At 36.3% G+C, this 17,575-nt stretch overlaps 1 protein-coding gene across 1 annotated transcript in view; it reads left to right on the plus strand.

Annotated features, from left to right (window-relative positions):
- Positions 1–17,575, plus strand: part of KATNAL1 (katanin catalytic subunit A1 like 1) — a 96,095-nt gene that overhangs the window by 55,152 nt on the left and 23,368 nt on the right. The window contains exons 5-6 of the mRNA XM_043995357.1: positions 8,468–8,595; positions 9,020–9,125. Of these exons, the coding sequence (XP_043851292.1) occupies positions 8,468–8,595; positions 9,020–9,125 (234 nt within the window). The remainder of the gene's footprint in view (positions 1–8,467; positions 8,596–9,019; positions 9,126–17,575) is intronic.

Genomic DNA, 17,575 nt, shown 5'->3' on the forward strand with positions numbered 1-17,575 from the left:
ACCTAGTGTCAAAGAGTCAGCCATAAAGCCAATTTACATTTACAACACTTAGGAATCTACTGTATTTTTATGTTCCTGAGAGATTTGTGTTCATTATTATTTTATTATTGTTTGGAAACCAGTAGAGAAATATACTTAGAAATAATATACCTAATTTATTATTTTTCTGAGAGTTAACTATAGGCAAAAATCAGATTGTAGATGGCATAAGGGAAAGTGATTACTAGATTCTTGGAATAAGTGATACTGCATTATAAATGTAAAAAATTAAAATGATTATTTATGGTAACCACATTGGTTTGAGGCTATTTATTGCTTTGTGATTAATTAAATCTTTGACATGTTATTGTAAAATGGGTGGCATTTCAATTATAATAATATGATTGAAATTCCTATATGGTTTAAAATAAATTTCATAGTATAGTTTACTGATAATGCCTGGTAATTATGGAAGGATACAAAATTACTCAACTTCAAAGACCATATTTCATTGGATTATCCTTAAATGTCTATTTGTGAATACATCAGTTTGTCTAAAATAATATTTTTTAGTGGTAAGTATGCTTAAATTGGAAGAATTCTTTTGGCTAGATTGGAGTTCTTTTCTAAGAGTGGAAGGTTAGTGCCATTCTAGGACATGCACAGACTAAGCATGTCTTCTTATCTATTCTTAGAAAGACCTTATTTCATACATTTAGTCTTTCTTTCTTTCTTCATTCATTCATGTATCTATGTATTTTTGTGTATATGTATGTATGTATGTATGTATCTATTTTGAAGGGCAGTGAGGGTTAAGTGACTTGCCCAGGGTCACACAGCTAGTAAGTGTCAAGTGTCTGAGGTTGGATTTGAACTCAGGTCCTCCTGAATCCAGGGCCAGTGCTTTTTCCTCTGTGCCACCTAGCTGCTCCCTCATACATTTAGTTTTAAATTGACCTTAAGATTTTATTAGTCGAAGTCATTCAAATATCTATTCTGATTTGCAGTCCTTTTGGCATTGATGTGTTAGGTTATATAGTTTGTATGATTAAATAACCCTCTGATTAAATTTCTCATTTGGTTTTATTTAGCAGACTTAAGGTTCCAAGGTTATATGACTATGTATCCAGATTTTCTCGGTTTTTATTGAAGAAATTATTATTTATTTTTCTAAATTTTTTTTGGTAATTCAACCTTTTATCTTGAATCTGCTTTGGCTTGTGGATAGAATTATCAGGTTTCCAACTGAGCAATTATAAATATTGAAGTTTTATAGTCATCTTTAGAAAATTCTGAACTTGCTTCAGTACTTCAAAGATATGTGATTTTATTGATGTGGGTACTTCCTTCAGTGACCCAAATGGAAGAACTTCCCCCTACCCCCACACAAACACCATGATATAGTTATTGTCTTCAATAGCTGCTTTGGCTAAAAAACATCACTCTTTAGCCATCTGGTGATAAGCCTCTTTGAATTTACCTAAGTTAGACCTAAGACAACAAATATATGGCTTATTATTGGACCCAAACTTTAGTCTTTTGAATTTGATAGGACCTGCTGGAGTTTGTATTTCAAAAGCATAGTCAGTTATTCATTCATTCATTCATTCATTCATTCATTTATTTATGTATGCATGTATGTATGTATGTATCTATCTATTTATTAAAGTTTATTTATTTTTGGTGAGGCAATTGGGGTTAAGTGACTTGCCCTGGGTAACACAGCTAGTAAGTGTCAAGTGTCTGAGGCCGGATTTGAACTCAGGTCCTCCTGAATCCAGGGCTGGTGCTCTATCCATTGTGCCACCTAGCTGCCCCGTCAGTTATTTATTAAGCACTTTTCTAAGTGAGAGGCACTGTGCTATGCTTTGGGGAAACAAAGAAAGGCAAAACACAGTCCTTGCTCACAGGGAGATTGCATTATATTGGGGGAAACAACATGTAAATAACTAGGTACATTGAAGATGTATATAAATAGATGGGAAGTAATCTCAGAGAGGAAAACTCTCACAGCTGGGGGACTGGGAAAGACCTCCTATAGAAGGTGAGATTTGAGTTAATTCTTGAAGGGAACCAGGCAAATTGAGAGGCAGGGGAAGTGAAGAATAACATTTCAGGCATAGGAGAACACCAGTGCAAAGGCAGAGATGGAAGGTGGAGTATTATATGCATTTATCAGCAGTAAGCTTGTGTAGCTGGAGTGTAGAGTATGTGGCAGATAGTAAAGTTTATAAAAAGTGAAAGTGAAAACATAGTAAGGGGACAGGTTATGTAGAGTTTTAAATATCTAACGAGGAATTTATATCTGAAGCTGGAGATAATAGTAGATGGTTGGAGTGGGGAGAGACTTGAGGCAGGGAGACTGATGTAGAAGGCTCATGCAATAGTCCAGGAAAAAGAGCTGATGAGAGCCTGAACTAGAGTAGTACGCTGTGTGAGTGGAGAGAAGGGGACAGATCTGAGGAATGCTGTGAAGTTAGAAGCAACATAGCAATGTATTATTATGTATGTGGGGTGAGTGCAAATGAAGAGTCAAAGCTAATATTAGGTCTGTGAGCCTGGATAACAATGAAGATAATGGTGTTCTTTTTCTTTTCTTTTCTTTTTTTTGTTTTTGGCGGGGCAGTGAGGATTAAGTGACTTGCCCAGGGTCACACAGCTAGTAAGTGTCAAGTGTCTGAGCCAGATTTGAACTCAGGTCCTCCTGAATCCAGGACCTGTGCTCTATCCACTGTGCCACCTAGCTGCCCTGATAATGGTGTTCTTGACAGTGATAGGGAAGTTGGGAAAAGGGATGATTTAGAGGGAAAGATAAAGAGTTCTATTTCAGATATTTCTGGTTTTAGATGCCTCTACTACATCCAATTGGAGATGTCCAAAAGGCAGTTGGTAATATGAGACAGGAGTTCAGGAAAGGTATTAGGGCTAGCTTTCTAGATCTAGAAATCATCTGCGTAGAGATGATAATTGAACTCTTGGGAGCTGATGGCATCACCCCTTGAAATAGTATAGAGGGAAATGAGAAGAGGCCTGGATAGAACCTTAGGTAATTCGCATGGTGAGTGGGTGTGACATGGATGAAGAAGAGCCAGCAAGGAGACTGAGGAGTGGTCAGATATGAAGAGAATCAGAAGAGAGCAATATCATTAAAACCAAGAGAGAGGAGAGAGTATGCAGGAAGAGGAGGTGATCAAAAAGCATCGGATTGCAGAGGTTTTATAACAGAATGGAAGGAAAATGGAGGCACTTGACTGTAGGCAGCTTTCTTAAAGAGTTTAGCTGCGCAGAGGATGAAGATATAGGATGATAGCTAGTGGGGATGGTGAGAGTTTTTTTTAAGGCTAGCAGAGACATAGTTTGGCAGCAGGGAAAGAGTCAGTAGATAGAGAGATTGAAGGTCAAGGCATAAGGCCTCATTTTTTTTTTTTTTTGGTGAAGTATGAAGTGAGGTCCTTCACCAAGAAGGTAGAGTGGAAACTTGAAAACAGATGAAGTTTTTATGTTGAATCCAGATCTTTTTTCCCAGACAGAACTTTGAAAACTTAATCTCTTCAAGTATTTGGACATATGCTCAGATGAGACACTAGAGTTCTTTGTTATAAAGTTAAATATCTCCAGTTCCTTCAACTGGTCCTCACATGGCCTGGTTTTCAGAACTCCTTATCATGTTGGTTGCCATCCCTTGGATAACAAATTAGAGTTTGTCTGCCTTACAGTATTGCCCATAGAATTCAGCAATGCCCTAGGCCTTAGTTTCTTTTTCTGTAAAATAATGATGTTACATTCAGACTAGATGATCTGTCAGGTTCATTTCAGTATGAAATCTACAATGCTAAGATTTGACCTCAGCTATCCAACTATTAAATGTCAGAGGCAGCAGCATTTGAAACTGCCTAGGAATTCTGATTCCAAGCCTAACTTTCTTGCCATTAAATGACCATGTAAGGGGGCAGCTAGGTGGCACAGTGGATAAAGCACCGGCCCTGGATTCAGGAGGACCTGAGTTCAAATCCAGCCTCAGACACTTGACACTTACTAGCTGTGTGACCCTGGGCAAGTCACTTAACCCTCACTGCCCTGCCTCCCTCCAACTCCCCAGAAAGACCATGTATTTTATCTGTGTTAAAGAATACATAAAACAAGACATTTAAAAATAATACTGAACCAAAACCCAATAAAGGGAGTAGAGAAATGAATGTACTGGCAACATGGGTTATATTAGTTCCTGTAGTTGGTCACTGATTTTACTTTTAAGCTTCTTGGCAGATAAAACATTACCAGATAAAAGGAGGCATACAGGTTCAGCTGACAATACAAACTATATTCCAACATTTGAATTATAGGAGGAATTTGCTTTGCGGATCATCACATGAGGAGTAATGGCTAACATAATATAGTGTTTTCAACTATAGTTTTGTAAAACATATAGAAAACATTCTTAAGACATTTCTTATATTAACCCTTTATAAAAGCCTAGGGTATAACATTAAATCTTAGTGGAACTTTTTCTACAGAGAAGTACAATAATATGTCTAGATCTATAGCTTTCTGATGATCTAACATCTAATATAGCAATAGAAAGTCATAAAAATGCCTGTTAGGCTTTTGGCAAATGGATAGAATATCTCGAGAGCTTTCAGTAAATGCTAGTTTATAGTTAAATTCTTTGATGAGTGTCTAAAATATTGATATATTTTGTTATTGATAAAAGGATTCATATCCTTTAGACCTGGATGTGGGATACAAAGTTGACATTTTCTTTTTTTTAAATTAAAAAACATTAAAATTTTTTAAAATTGTGAAAATATTTTATTATTTTCCAGTTACATGTAGAGATAGTTTTCAACATTTGTTTTTATAAGATTTCTAGTTTCAAATTTTTTTTTCCTCCCTCAACTCCCTTCCCCCTCCCCAAGACAGCAAGTAATCTGATATAGGTTATATATGTACAATAACATTCAACATATTTCTGCATTAGTCATGTTATAAGAGAAGAATCAGAGCAAGAAGGAAAAACCTCAGAAAAGAAAAACAACAGCACCAAAACCAAAAGAAATAGTATGGTTCAATCTGCATCCATATTCCACAGTTCTTTTTTTTTTCTCCTGGATTTGGAGACATTTTCTTCTGATTCTGATTTTCTTCTGATTAGGAGTTTGATTTATATTCTAAGTTCAAATGGAACGCTGTCTGACTTCTACAGGTAGGATGTCTGGCAGGGGTGCTTTCCAGGTACATAAAAATCTTTGAATCTGCTCAAGCATTCAAACTCCAAATAAGATTCAGATTAGATTCCAGAGTCCTGCACCATAAAGCATGTAAGAGAAAATATAGCTTTGAAAAATTTTAGAGGCATATGTTACCGATAATCTAACTTCAACCACAACCCCTCCAGCTCACCCCAGTGGAACACTGTGATTTGCCTATCAGGGTGAGTTACCTACAAACTGTACCCCTAATGAACTAACCTATTATATGGGATTGTTTATAATATATGTTTAAATATTGGCAAATGTCTGCCAAGTACAAGACTTTTCATTTTGGTAGAATCTATACTAAGCTGCTCTTCCTGGCAATAATTAGCCAGCAGGTTGCTGCTTTTGTTTGAGATAAAGTGTATTCATCAGCATAGAGAAGGATGCTTATCTTTCCATTGTTTCTAGCTAGAGGATTCCATCTAATCATCTAATGGCTGACTCAGGTTATTTAAATGCAAGTTAGAAAGAAAGAGGGTAGGTGGTCCCATAGCCCAGTTTTATAAATGGAGTTTCATCTGACAAAACACCATTCTATCTACTGTAAAGTGCTGGTAGCTGTGTTGAGATGGACTTTGAAGAAAGGTTGTATTGAATTATTCAATTTGATTCATATTCTGTTTTTAAAGGCTGCAGAGTACACTGAATGGTGTGAAAATCTTATATTTTTAATGCATTTTCTCAGTGAGATTTAAAGAAATTATAGCGGGGCAGCTAGGTGGCACAGTGGATAGAGCACCGGCCCTGGATTCAGGAGGACCTGAGTTCAAATCTGGCCTCAGACACTTGACACTAGCTGTGTGACCCTGGGTAAGTCACTTAACCCCAATTGCCTCACCCCCCCAAAAAATATAGCTATGATTAGTAGAGTGGTTATTCTTCAAAATTCCTTGCTCCTTATGCAGTAGAACAGCTCAGAGCTATAATTTGCTGAGAAGAAATCTGTTAATACAGTTTTTAAGGAATGTCCACCTGACTGAAAGGTTTGTAGTTTTGGGATAGGTAGTAGTGTTTCCTTCTTTTGAAGATGAGGAAATGCTGTCTGAGAAGTTAGTTATAGCGAATATTTTGACAAGTTTTGGGGCCATTCTACTCAGAACAAGGTCTAATCAGTCTTGATAACAAAAGACAAATGTTTCTTACCGCCTTTCCTTTATGTTTTTCTTTCTAGATTTGTCGCCTCTCCCCCATGTCTCTCCCTTCTTCTTTGTCCGACTTCCTCTTCCCTCACATTTTTCCCTTTTTCCTCCCTCCCTCCCTCCATGACTGTTTCCCCTTGTTCAGCTCTTGAAAATTTAAGGTTATTTTACTGTGCCCAGTTGGACTTCCTAAGCTCAAGTTGTATCAGTTTCTATCGCCATTCTTCATTGGTTCCTTTTCCAATAGAATTTTACATGGTTGTAGAGTATTCTTTGCATCTTTGCTTCAGTGTGACTCTGTAGTATAACTTTGGATTGATTATCATTATTACAAAACCTGATTCCAGATGGCATCTAGACATATCTGCTGTACAAGCATACCCGAAATGTCTTTAACTGTTATTGTTGACATGTTACCTTTGGAAACAAGAAATTTGGCTAAAGTTGAACCTGATTCTTTTGCATCATTTCAGAGAAATAATAAATTGTTCACTTTTGGATCCCAGCCTCGAAGGTACCATTTATTAGTGGTAGCAGAAGTCATTTACTAAATCAAACTCTAGTGGCTTGACAAAAGGGCTAAAGTATTTCTCTAAAAGGAGCAATTTATTCCCTTCTCACCAATTAGGATCAGGCCTGTTGTTTATCTCAAAAGATGTATCTGTGGAGTAGGCTCACACTGTTCCATTCTTTTTCTGCTGAGATTCGAAACTTTATGCAGTTGAGTCCCCTAGAATATTTTCTTTCCTTTTAATATTAGAAAATAAGCAGAGAGCTGAAGTCCCAGGGAAGCCTTGGTTATGCCTACTGAAATGGTTCTGAATTTTGAGCTGTCTCTGGGAACTAAGTACAATACTTTTAAACTCTTTTTGTAGACTCCATTAAATCTTATAGAACTCAGTAAAATTGGGTATATAGGTATATAGTATGTAATTTACCCCCCCATTTATTGAATAAAGAATCTGGTATGTCATTTTGTTTTTATTTAACAGATAACTTTAGAAAAAGCAATTTTGACAACATAATTCCAGTGTGGTGTGGTGGCTTTTTGACATGGTTCAAGGGGAATTTTAAGACATTCATTACCCTTAATCTTGAGGTCATTTCTTTGGTTCTAGGGCTTGCAGCCTCTTTCTGGTGTTAACTAAAAACAAAATCACAGGTCCATGAAGCATTGCATTGCAACCAGATTTATTACAAGAGAAATGAACATGTATGTGGAATCCTAAGCCTGGGCAAAGAATTTACAGTCCAAACAGAATCATCTTTATGAAATTGTAGCAGAGAGGAGGTGAAACAGAAATCTCCACCTAAATGGGAGTGGCAGGGGAGGAGAAATCATGAATTATTAAGGTTGCAAAAGCGGCATTCTTCTCCTTTAGGAACTGCTAGACTATGAAGATAGGATGGGCTGTTTATCTGCACTGGTCCCAGCTGCACAAGTGGTTTCCCAGTCTAGAGCAGACTGACTGGCACCTGTCTTGACTCCCAAAAACACACAGGGAGTTCAGCTTGGGCCGCAAACAACACATTATGTCAGCTCAGGGCAGGGCTTCATCTTTGACATATGCAGGGCCTTCTGTATTCTCTGGGTCCAGTGTTTCTAGAAAATATGGCAACTGAAAAAGACAAGTTCAGGGAACCCCTATACATTGGGGATGGTCGTGTGTGGGGCAGATAGAAGGCCACTCTCTTCAACATGAAGCAGTTAGATCCTAAATTTTGAGTTTGTACAGCCTTCACCATGACAAAATTGATATAAAATATATTCATAGTTCTCTCAAAACTACAAGAACAATCAAAATCTCCTGCTCCAACAAAAATAAAGACATCTGGAGTGATGGAGGGAACCTCTTAAATCTAGAAGCAGACCTCTAAGAATATGAGGTTGAAGAAGTCCTTAATAAGATTGATTAGGTTTTTCTGTTTTTCTTGAATTAATTTATCCAGCTCATTTGGAAGTTGAGTATGAGTTATAATGTGATAGAAATTGAGTTCAAAACAGTTTATGTTTCAGTATTACATACATGGTTATTAGATAAACTACAAATTCTTAAATGTTCACTTAATTTTTTTCTTTATTTATATCCGTAGGGAAGGAAGAATCTACCAGATGGTGCAGGTGATGGGGAAATTCAGAAGTTTGATGGTGCTGGATATGATAAAGATCTAGTTGAAGCTCTTGAAAGGGACATTGTATCCAGAAACCCCAGCATTCATTGGTATGAGGATTTTTGTCTATTTTGAGCTCTGCTCTTAGGTCCAATTTTGTATATGGGTGGTTTGCTATGACTTATGTTTGTAAGAAAAAAAAGTTTATAAGCTTAATAGGCTTCAGATTATAAATTCATCCATAACAAATAAAATATGCCATTACAAGTACTTTTTGTAGTACTTATAATTATGATCAGTACAATTTTAAATATTACTTTGATATTGGTGACCATATTTAAATAATATGGGTTTTAGCTACAAAATATCTTCATTGTTTTTCCACAAAAATCAGTGTAGACAATAAATTTTAAAGTGGACTCATATGTGTGTGACTGAATAACAAAAAAGGGAAAGAACATATAAAATTAGTGTTGACTATGAAAACTAAAACATTTGTAAATGTTTTATAAAATTCTTCTGTTTTTTGCAAAGGGATGACATAGCCGATTTAGAAGAAGCTAAAAAATTACTAAGGGAGGCTGTTGTTCTTCCAATGTGGATGCCTGACTTTTTCAAAGGGATTAGACGGCCTTGGAAGGTAAGAGAATTCAAGTAATGCTCTTTTCATGAAAAATACATATGACTAACTGTTTAGATTCCACTTTTAAGAGGTTTCCACAATAAGGAATTGAACCTGCATTTAAGGTGTGCTGCCACCAAGTGGTGGTGGTTTCCTTGGCATTGTAGTCCAGAGGTCTACCTGTAGCTGTAACCTTCCAGGGTTGGCCTGAATCAGATTAAAATGTCACTGGAAAATATTTACAAAATAAATAATCAAAAGCATAGATAACATTAATATATGGTTTCCGAATTTAGAATGTGGGCCACAGGGTTTCTTATGTATGATTTAGTGACCCCTGTTTCTATTTGTGTTTGATATCCTTGTTAAACTCCAAATTACTGGGTTTCAGTTACAGGTATGGTTCATTGGGAAAAACAGTAAAATTTTTGTTACTGATCATTTATTTTTTATACTTGATTTAAAATATTTTTAAGAATGATATCTTTGTTTTTATGTTCTCTTCATTTCTTTGTCCTTCCTCATTGAGCCTTCCCTTATACAAAGAGCAGCCAACAAAACCACCCAGCACATTGACTGTATCTGATAGTATATATGGAACATTTCACACCTCTGAAGTAGGTAGTGGTGTCTTTCCTTTCTTTTAAAAACATTTGTTGCTCTCTTTTGCTTTTATATTAGTCAGTCAGTAAGCTTTTATTAAGGGCTTACTATGTGCCAGCCACTGTGCTAAGCCTTGGGGACACAAAGAAAGGCAAAAACAACTCTTGTCTTCAAGAAACTTGCATTTTAAGGGGGAAAATACACACTTTGGTACGTATGAGATATAATGTTGTTGTCCTTTGTTCTCAAAGAAGACCAAAGTGACATCACTACGTGGGGGTCAAGGTAAGTGTGTCCAACTCTGGCTCATGAGAACAATATGGACTGGGAAGGCTCTCCCACAGGTTGTGTGCAAAGAGTCTATATGAACACTTGGAGTGGAGATGTCTCTAAATTTGTGTATCTCACATTTCTTTCGAGCTACTGAAATTCTGTTCTGCTTTGAGCTCTTTACAAAATAGAAGTTAAACAAAAAAGAAAGGGACTAGCAGCTGAGGAGACTGAAGAAGACCTTCCACAGAAAGTGGATGAGTGGAGGCTTGAAGGAAGCTGGGAAATGGAGAGATAGAGGAGGGACAACATTCCAGTCAGTGAGGACAGCCTGTGCAAAAGCAGAGATGGGTCTGCAAGGAGCAGCCAATAGGCCAGCGTAGATGGAGGGTAGTGTGTGTGTGTGTGTGCGCATGCATGCGTGCGCGCACACAGGAATCCTGGAAACATAGCAGGTGGTCAGGTTATGAAGAGCTTTAAAGCCCGAGTAGAGGAGTTTCTATTTGATAACAGAGGTCATAGGGAGGAACTGGAACTTATTAAGGAGGAGAATGACATGATTGGGAAAATCATGTTGATAGCTAAGTGAAGGATGGCATGAAATGGGGAGAGATTTGAGGTAGGAAAACCAGTTGGAAGGCTGCTGCAGTCATCCAGGCCTGAGGTCTTACTGAGCATGAGAGGTTGAGGATGCCATGGGGGTTGTGAGCCTGAGTGACTGTGAGGGTATGGCTGACCTTGACAGTAGCAGAGAAGTTGATAAGATGGCTTTTTTTCAGGGGAAAGATCATGAGTTCTCTTTTGGACAGATCATGACTTTGGTATATACCCAGTTTGAAAAGTCTAGAAGTCAGTTCATGATTAAGAATTGTGTTTCAGGAGAAAGATTAGATCTGGAAGTGTAGTTTTGGGAGTCATCTGCAGGGGATGATAATTGAACCCTTTGGAGCTGATGTGATCACCAAGCAGGATAGTTTGTAAGGAAAAGAGAAGAGGACCCAGTACAGAGCTTTGGGAGATACTTGTGCTTACTGGGTACTGGGAGGCAGCATTATGGGATGGTGGGCCCAGAAAGACAAGGATATTAGGAGGCCCCCCCTTCCTTCCCTGGCCTTCAGATGAGACTGAGAAGGAGTAATCAAATAGAAAGAGAAACAGAGAGAGCAGTTTCATGAAAATACAGCGAGCAGAGAGCTCCCAAGAGGAGAGGGAGCAGTCAAGAAGGCTGAGGACTGAGAAAAGTCCGTTTGATTTGGTGGTTAGGAAATCATTGGCAGTTTTGCAAGAGCAATTCAGGTTTTGTGTCAGGAATTCTAGTAAAGCCTGTGTACCCTTTGCCAGAATGTTTTTAAATGCATAAAATACAATACATAGGATTACAAAGGAAACCAATTCTATTGAAATAAATTATCAAAATATATTCAAAGAAAGGTCATGGACCCTAGGTTAAAAACCCCTGGTTTAGAAGAAAGCTAGAGGAAAGGAAGTGGAGGCATTTAGTGTAGGCAGCTTTCTTAAGGAGGTTAGTCACAAAGAGGCTGAAAATATAATAGGACAATAACTGGTTGGCCTCAAAGGATCAAATGAGAGTTTTTTAAGGATGGAGAAAGACATGCTTGTTCAGGAAGGAGACATTGAAGCTTAGGGAGAGTAGGGATAATAGTTGAGGATAGCATCATTTCAAAGTTTTTCTCTCTCAGCTCTCTCTACTTTTCTTACCCAGTGAAACATTTCTTATAAGAAAAATTGAAAAAGAAAGTTCAGAAGAACCAAAATATGAACTATTTAAGAACATATACAAGATTCCACAACCCTAGAGTCTTACTACTGCAAAGAAAGGAGGGTGATGCATTTTCTTTCTTTCTTTTTTTTTTTTTTTTGGTGAGGCAATTGGGGTTAAGTGACTTGCCCAGGGTCACATAGCCAGGTGATGAATTTTCTAAACCTTTTTCTGGGATGAGGCATAGTTGTAAACATATATAGTTCAGTTTCAATGTTTTTGTTCTTTCCATTTAAATTCTTGTAATCATCATATGTATGATTTATCATATTTTGCTGTTTTATTTTGCATCATTTAATATCTCTTCCCATGCTTTTCTGTGTTCTTTGTGTTCATAATCTCTTATGGTACAGTAATATTTCATTATATTCATGTAGTATAATAGAGCTAATTTTAAATCAGATAAATACCCACTTTTCCCTAACTTTCATCTTATCTATACACTTAAGTTGAAATGCTTCTTTCTAACTAGTCTTGAATCTTATCTTGAAGTTATATGTTTTTGAAGATTAATATATAACTCTTTTCAGGACTTCATGTAATCTTGGCTTCAAGAACCTTTTCGGCTTTTCACAGTTGCTTGAAGCTTTTCTTGAGCCACAGTCAATCCACTTATTTACTTAGGCTATTTTGAACTAAATAAAAGGACAGTATTATTTTCTGCTAAATTATTTTTTCAACTGTGTTTTTTTTTGAATTGACTAAAACTGTTTTTAAAAAAAATTGTTATTGTACCAGTTTTGGCACGAGCATTTGTTATTTATTAATATTATATATACCAATAAAGGATTGATCATGATTCTCCCTAGCTTCTCATGGTCTCAATTTTAGTTTATTTTTTTAAAAAGGAAAAAAAAATTGAGCGACACATTGACAGAACTAAAGGGGGAAATTCTTTTTAGGAGGTAGGTCTTACAAATAGTGTATGTGAAAAGGAAAAGGAAAACAAAAAGGGAAATGTCCATTTAAGTCTCTGGAAGTATCATCTCCTGCAGATGATTCTTGGGACAACATCTTGATGCAGCTCTGTATTCCAGATGTGATCTCAGGTACAATCACAGAGCAGTCTTTTTCCAGGTTCCTTGAATCCTCTTCCTTAGCTGGAAAAACTCTCCTACAAAACTGATCTTAAAACAACTTTAAATTACTTTGCCAATAATTGGATCAAATAACGATAATTTGGAATCTTTTAAATTAGAGATTTTACAATTATAGGTTATCCAGTTGTTACATATGAAACTCAGATAAAAACAAAAAAAATTAGAAACAATTTTTTTATACTTAGCATTATTTCAGCCCCCCTCCCCCATCTGGAGGATGAAATTCCCACTAAGGAATTTCAGACTCCTTTTTACAAAACAAAAACAAAATCATATAAAAGTTGCCAGATTAATTTCAGTTGTAATAAAAGGTCAGGGATGAGAAACAAAAATATATTAAGTAATTAATTTTAGAACAGTGCATATCAAGTAAGTTATAGAAATACTTTCAACTTCTGGCCATGTCTAAATGAATAACACCTAAAAAAAGTGGATGTCTCTTTAGGGCATTTGCAAAAGAGATCACAAGTTATGCTGATATACCCTTCTTTAATATAGGACTGAGACAATTGTGATATTAACTAAGAAAAAGATTCATATCCTGGTTTCATCACTCTTTGCATCATTTGCCTAATTATCCCCATGCATTATGAAAAATTAAAGAATCTAATACATCTGGTAACAAATGTCAAGGCCAAATCTAATCATATGACATCTGATATGATTATAGGAAGTTACCACAAAAGAATAGGGAAATAAACTATATAGTAAGAGAAGATAAATCTTTCCTAAACTTCATGGCAATTCCAGTCAAAAGTGAAGCAGACAGCCAAGTGCATTGAACCAGGTCCAGTCAGCTGGGTGGGAAATGTTTCCATTTCATGTGTCATATTGGGGAAATTAAGTCAGGAGAATCCTACTTTAGCCCTTGCCAAAAGTTGTTTTCCCAGCCTTTCCTATGACAGTTCTACCACCTGCAATTCATGCAGGTGAAACCTCTTAAGGTTGTTGGTACTGTGGCTCATTGGCTCAGTAGTATTCCTCAATGATCATACCTGGAGTCAAACTCAGAACATTGTCAATTAATAGTCCTTTACTGTTTTTTTGTTTTGGTTTGTTTTGTTTTTTTTGCAGGGCAATGAGGATTAAGTGACTTGCCCAGGGTCATACAGCTAGTAAGTGTCAAGTGTCTGATTCCGGATTTGAACTCAGGTCCTCCTGAATCCAGGGCCAGTGCTTTATCCACTGTACCACCTAGCTGCCCCTCTATAATGTTTTAAATAGTAAGGTCCAATAATCAAAGTCTCATATGGATTCACATATTGAGGATAATAATGATAACAAAGAATGTGAATTTGCTTCAGGATATAGTTTCAACACAATAATTCCAAATATTACTATAAATATATAATTATAATCACATATAAATTAAATAACAAATGTGAATGATAAGCAACATTATTCATTACTACATAATTTCCATCAACATATTAATCATTAAATTTACATTACCTTGGGAATCAGTTTAATTTATCCATGAATCCCTTATTTAAGCTAAGTTTATTTATTTATTCATTCATTCATTCATCTATTTATTTACTTATTCATTGATTCATCGATTAATCAATCAATCACTTCATTATTTTGCGGGGCAGTGGGAGTTAAGTGACTTGCCCAGGGTCACACAGCTAGTAAATTTCAAGTGTCTGAGGCCGAATTTGAACTCAGGTCCTCCTGACTCCAGGGCTGGTGCTTTATCCACTGCGCCACCTAGCTGCCCTTTAAGCTAACTTTATACCATCATCAACATGTTCTTTATCTGTAGTATGTACTGCTGAAAGTTTCTCCTTTGGTGAAAGGCCAGAGCATATCCTAATACAACAGCTAAAGCACAATTTAAAAAGAATAACAACTTCCATGATAATATTTTCTCACAGCTGTTCTCCTTGACTTCCCCTTCTGCCCTTACATGGTTAAAACAGAAGAAGCCACATGTAGGTTATTTACCTTGATATGTGAGTGTATAAGACTCTTACTCTGAGGACAAGGCCTATTTTTTCCGTTTTAAAAAAAAATCCCTTGTACTTTGAACAGTGCCTGGCACATAGTAAGCAATTAATAATCCTTGTTGATTTGACTTGCCCTCAAACCACATAGTTTAGTAAATTTCCATTTTCTTTCATACACTGTCATCTAATTTTCCATTTAACTTCAAAATGATAAAAAAAAGCATTGTGTACCATCTATTAATCCTCAGAGGGACCAGCTAGTCCATGATATTCAGATTTATCCTGTTTTCCTAGAGCTGTTGAGGTTAATTAATTTGAAGTAAAGAATATAAAATATATTGCTATTTTTACCAGCTACTACAGTGTAATGGTTATGAATTTATTGTTCTTTCAGTCTTACTGGCATGATAGAAGAAGTAATCTCCTCAAAAATAATCTACAATTTTCTTTTATCATTTAACATTTAAGAAGAAAAAAAGGACAGGAAGGGCTTTGGTAGTCAGTTATCTAGCTTTTGATTTGGGATTTATACTCACTCCTTTTAGGGGTCACATCACAATTATGGGTGTGCTACTTGAGAATTATGATTATGTCCTTATGAAACTCTCAGAAGATAAAGTTCTTTCATTAGCTGTCATCAACTGTCTATGCTGTCAAAGTGGACACATAGAATGTAACTCACTACGGGTAATTATAATTATAAACTTATCATTTTCTGAACCTCCAAGAGGTCAAGGCATTTGTTTTCTGAATTGGCTTTTTTTCTTCCAATAAATCAAATCTCCCTGTTTTTCATTACTTCCCAAATCAAGGTTACAATGACATAATAAAACCCTGTAGTGACTTCATCAAAATATTTATTTTCTATGGTGTTTCTTAATATTTGTTAGCAAACTGCATTAGTGGAAAGAGAAAGAAATGTAGTTTTCTATAAGTATTGTATAAGGAAAATTTAGGTACACCCAAATTAAGAATTATATCAAACTGATTTAAATCAGTCATTGTCATTCCTTCCTCGCTGGACTCATTTTCTCATGCTACTCCCGTTCAGTTATTCATCTTTTCCAGGAAACAGTATTGTGTGTAAGTATGCGTGTGTGTCCATACAAGGCTTTGTGTTAGATTCTCTGGCAGGCACAGAAGTTATGTAAGATTGTATGCCATCTGGGAGGTACTAATCAAGTTGAGTAATGAAGTCATGTGCACAAATGCCTGTAGTACAAAGCATTGGATTAGGTGTCATATGAGATAGGCAGGCAATAAGTGCTAAAATAATTTAGCAAATTAGGGAGGCTTCATAAAGAAAGCATGATTTAAGTTAAGCTTTGAAGAATGGGTTGCATTTCAATGGGTAGAATTGGTGTTGGGAAGAACATTCTAGACAGGAGAAATGGCCTCAGCATAGGTATGGAGGTGGTAAAGTATTTGGTAAATTTGTGGGACCCCATGTAGATATTTGGTTGGAGAAGAGAGGTCAGCTATGAGAGATGAGATTGGAAAGATAATTTGGGAGGTCGATTGTGGAGGTCCTTAAATTTCAGGTTAAAGAGTTTAGGCTTTTTTCTCCATGAAGTGGGAAGCCATTGGAGGTCTTTGAGCATGGTCAGAGATGGATGTTCTAGGAAGATTAATCTGTTGATAGTGTCAAATATAGATCACATGGAGAAGATATTGGAAGCTGGGGAGGCAGTTAGGAATAGTGAGGTGATAAGTACCTTTATAAGGTGATGACAGAGGGAACGGACTTAAAACAATCAACAGCTCTTTAGCAACTAATTAGATGGAGGGGATTTAGGCTCAGGAAGGGTCAGACACAACTAAAACATTTCAAGTTTGGAAGACTGGAAAACTCATGATACCATTAATAGAAATTGGTGACTCCAAGAGGGAGAATTGGTTTGGGACCCGGAAGGGGTCTAGACTGGGAAGATGATGAATTTGGTTTTTATATGTTATATTTGAGTAGGAGAATGCATCGTTGACATCTAAGTGGATATGCCTGACAGGCTGTTGGAAATGTAGGAATGAAAATGAAATGATAGGTCAGGTCAAAATAGGTAAATTGGGGAAATATCTAACTGGATTGAATAGTTATCTTTGAGATGACTACATCCTTATAGGCAATAGAAACCTCTTCCCATTTCTTCTTAGGGTTGTCCTGATTTTCTTTTAGGCTGATAAATTTGTTCATTTTAATTTGCATAACTGGTAAAAAGTCCCAAGTAATTAATAATTGATGAAGGACAACACTTGAAGAGTAATCAGAAAGTAGCACTGAAAATGCTATGAGTATGAGGAGGCATTATATTTCTTACTAGTTAAAAAAGTTGTAAAATTTAATACCAGCACAGTAAGTAGGAATTTTGTCCTGTTTGGGGGGGGGTGGACAAATTTTAGGGATTTCCTTTGAATATTAAAATCTATAAATACTATCTGTACCTATGATATGTGAAGAAACATTCTCAATTAGGGGCCAGACTTTTATAGGTTAAAAAGATAAATTAGCAACTTACAGGTTCTCTTCCTGATGTGTAGTATTAGAAAGAACTGGAAGGGCTATATATTGAAATGTTCATTTTTGTGACTGTTTGTCAAATTCATAATTTAAAATAAAATTTAAATTATAAAAAAGCTGAAAGGACTTTGAAAAGGGAGAGTTGTGGAAGTGTGTGTGTATATGTCACACACACACACACATATATTCATATATAGTGTATTTGTTGCATTGACTGCATATGACCATAGTTATTTGTGTCTGTATAGTAC

Source organism: Dromiciops gliroides, chromosome 3 (assembly GCF_019393635.1).
Source record: "Dromiciops gliroides isolate mDroGli1 chromosome 3, mDroGli1.pri, whole genome shotgun sequence".
Taxonomy (NCBI): Eukaryota; Metazoa; Chordata; class Mammalia; order Microbiotheria; family Microbiotheriidae; genus Dromiciops; species Dromiciops gliroides.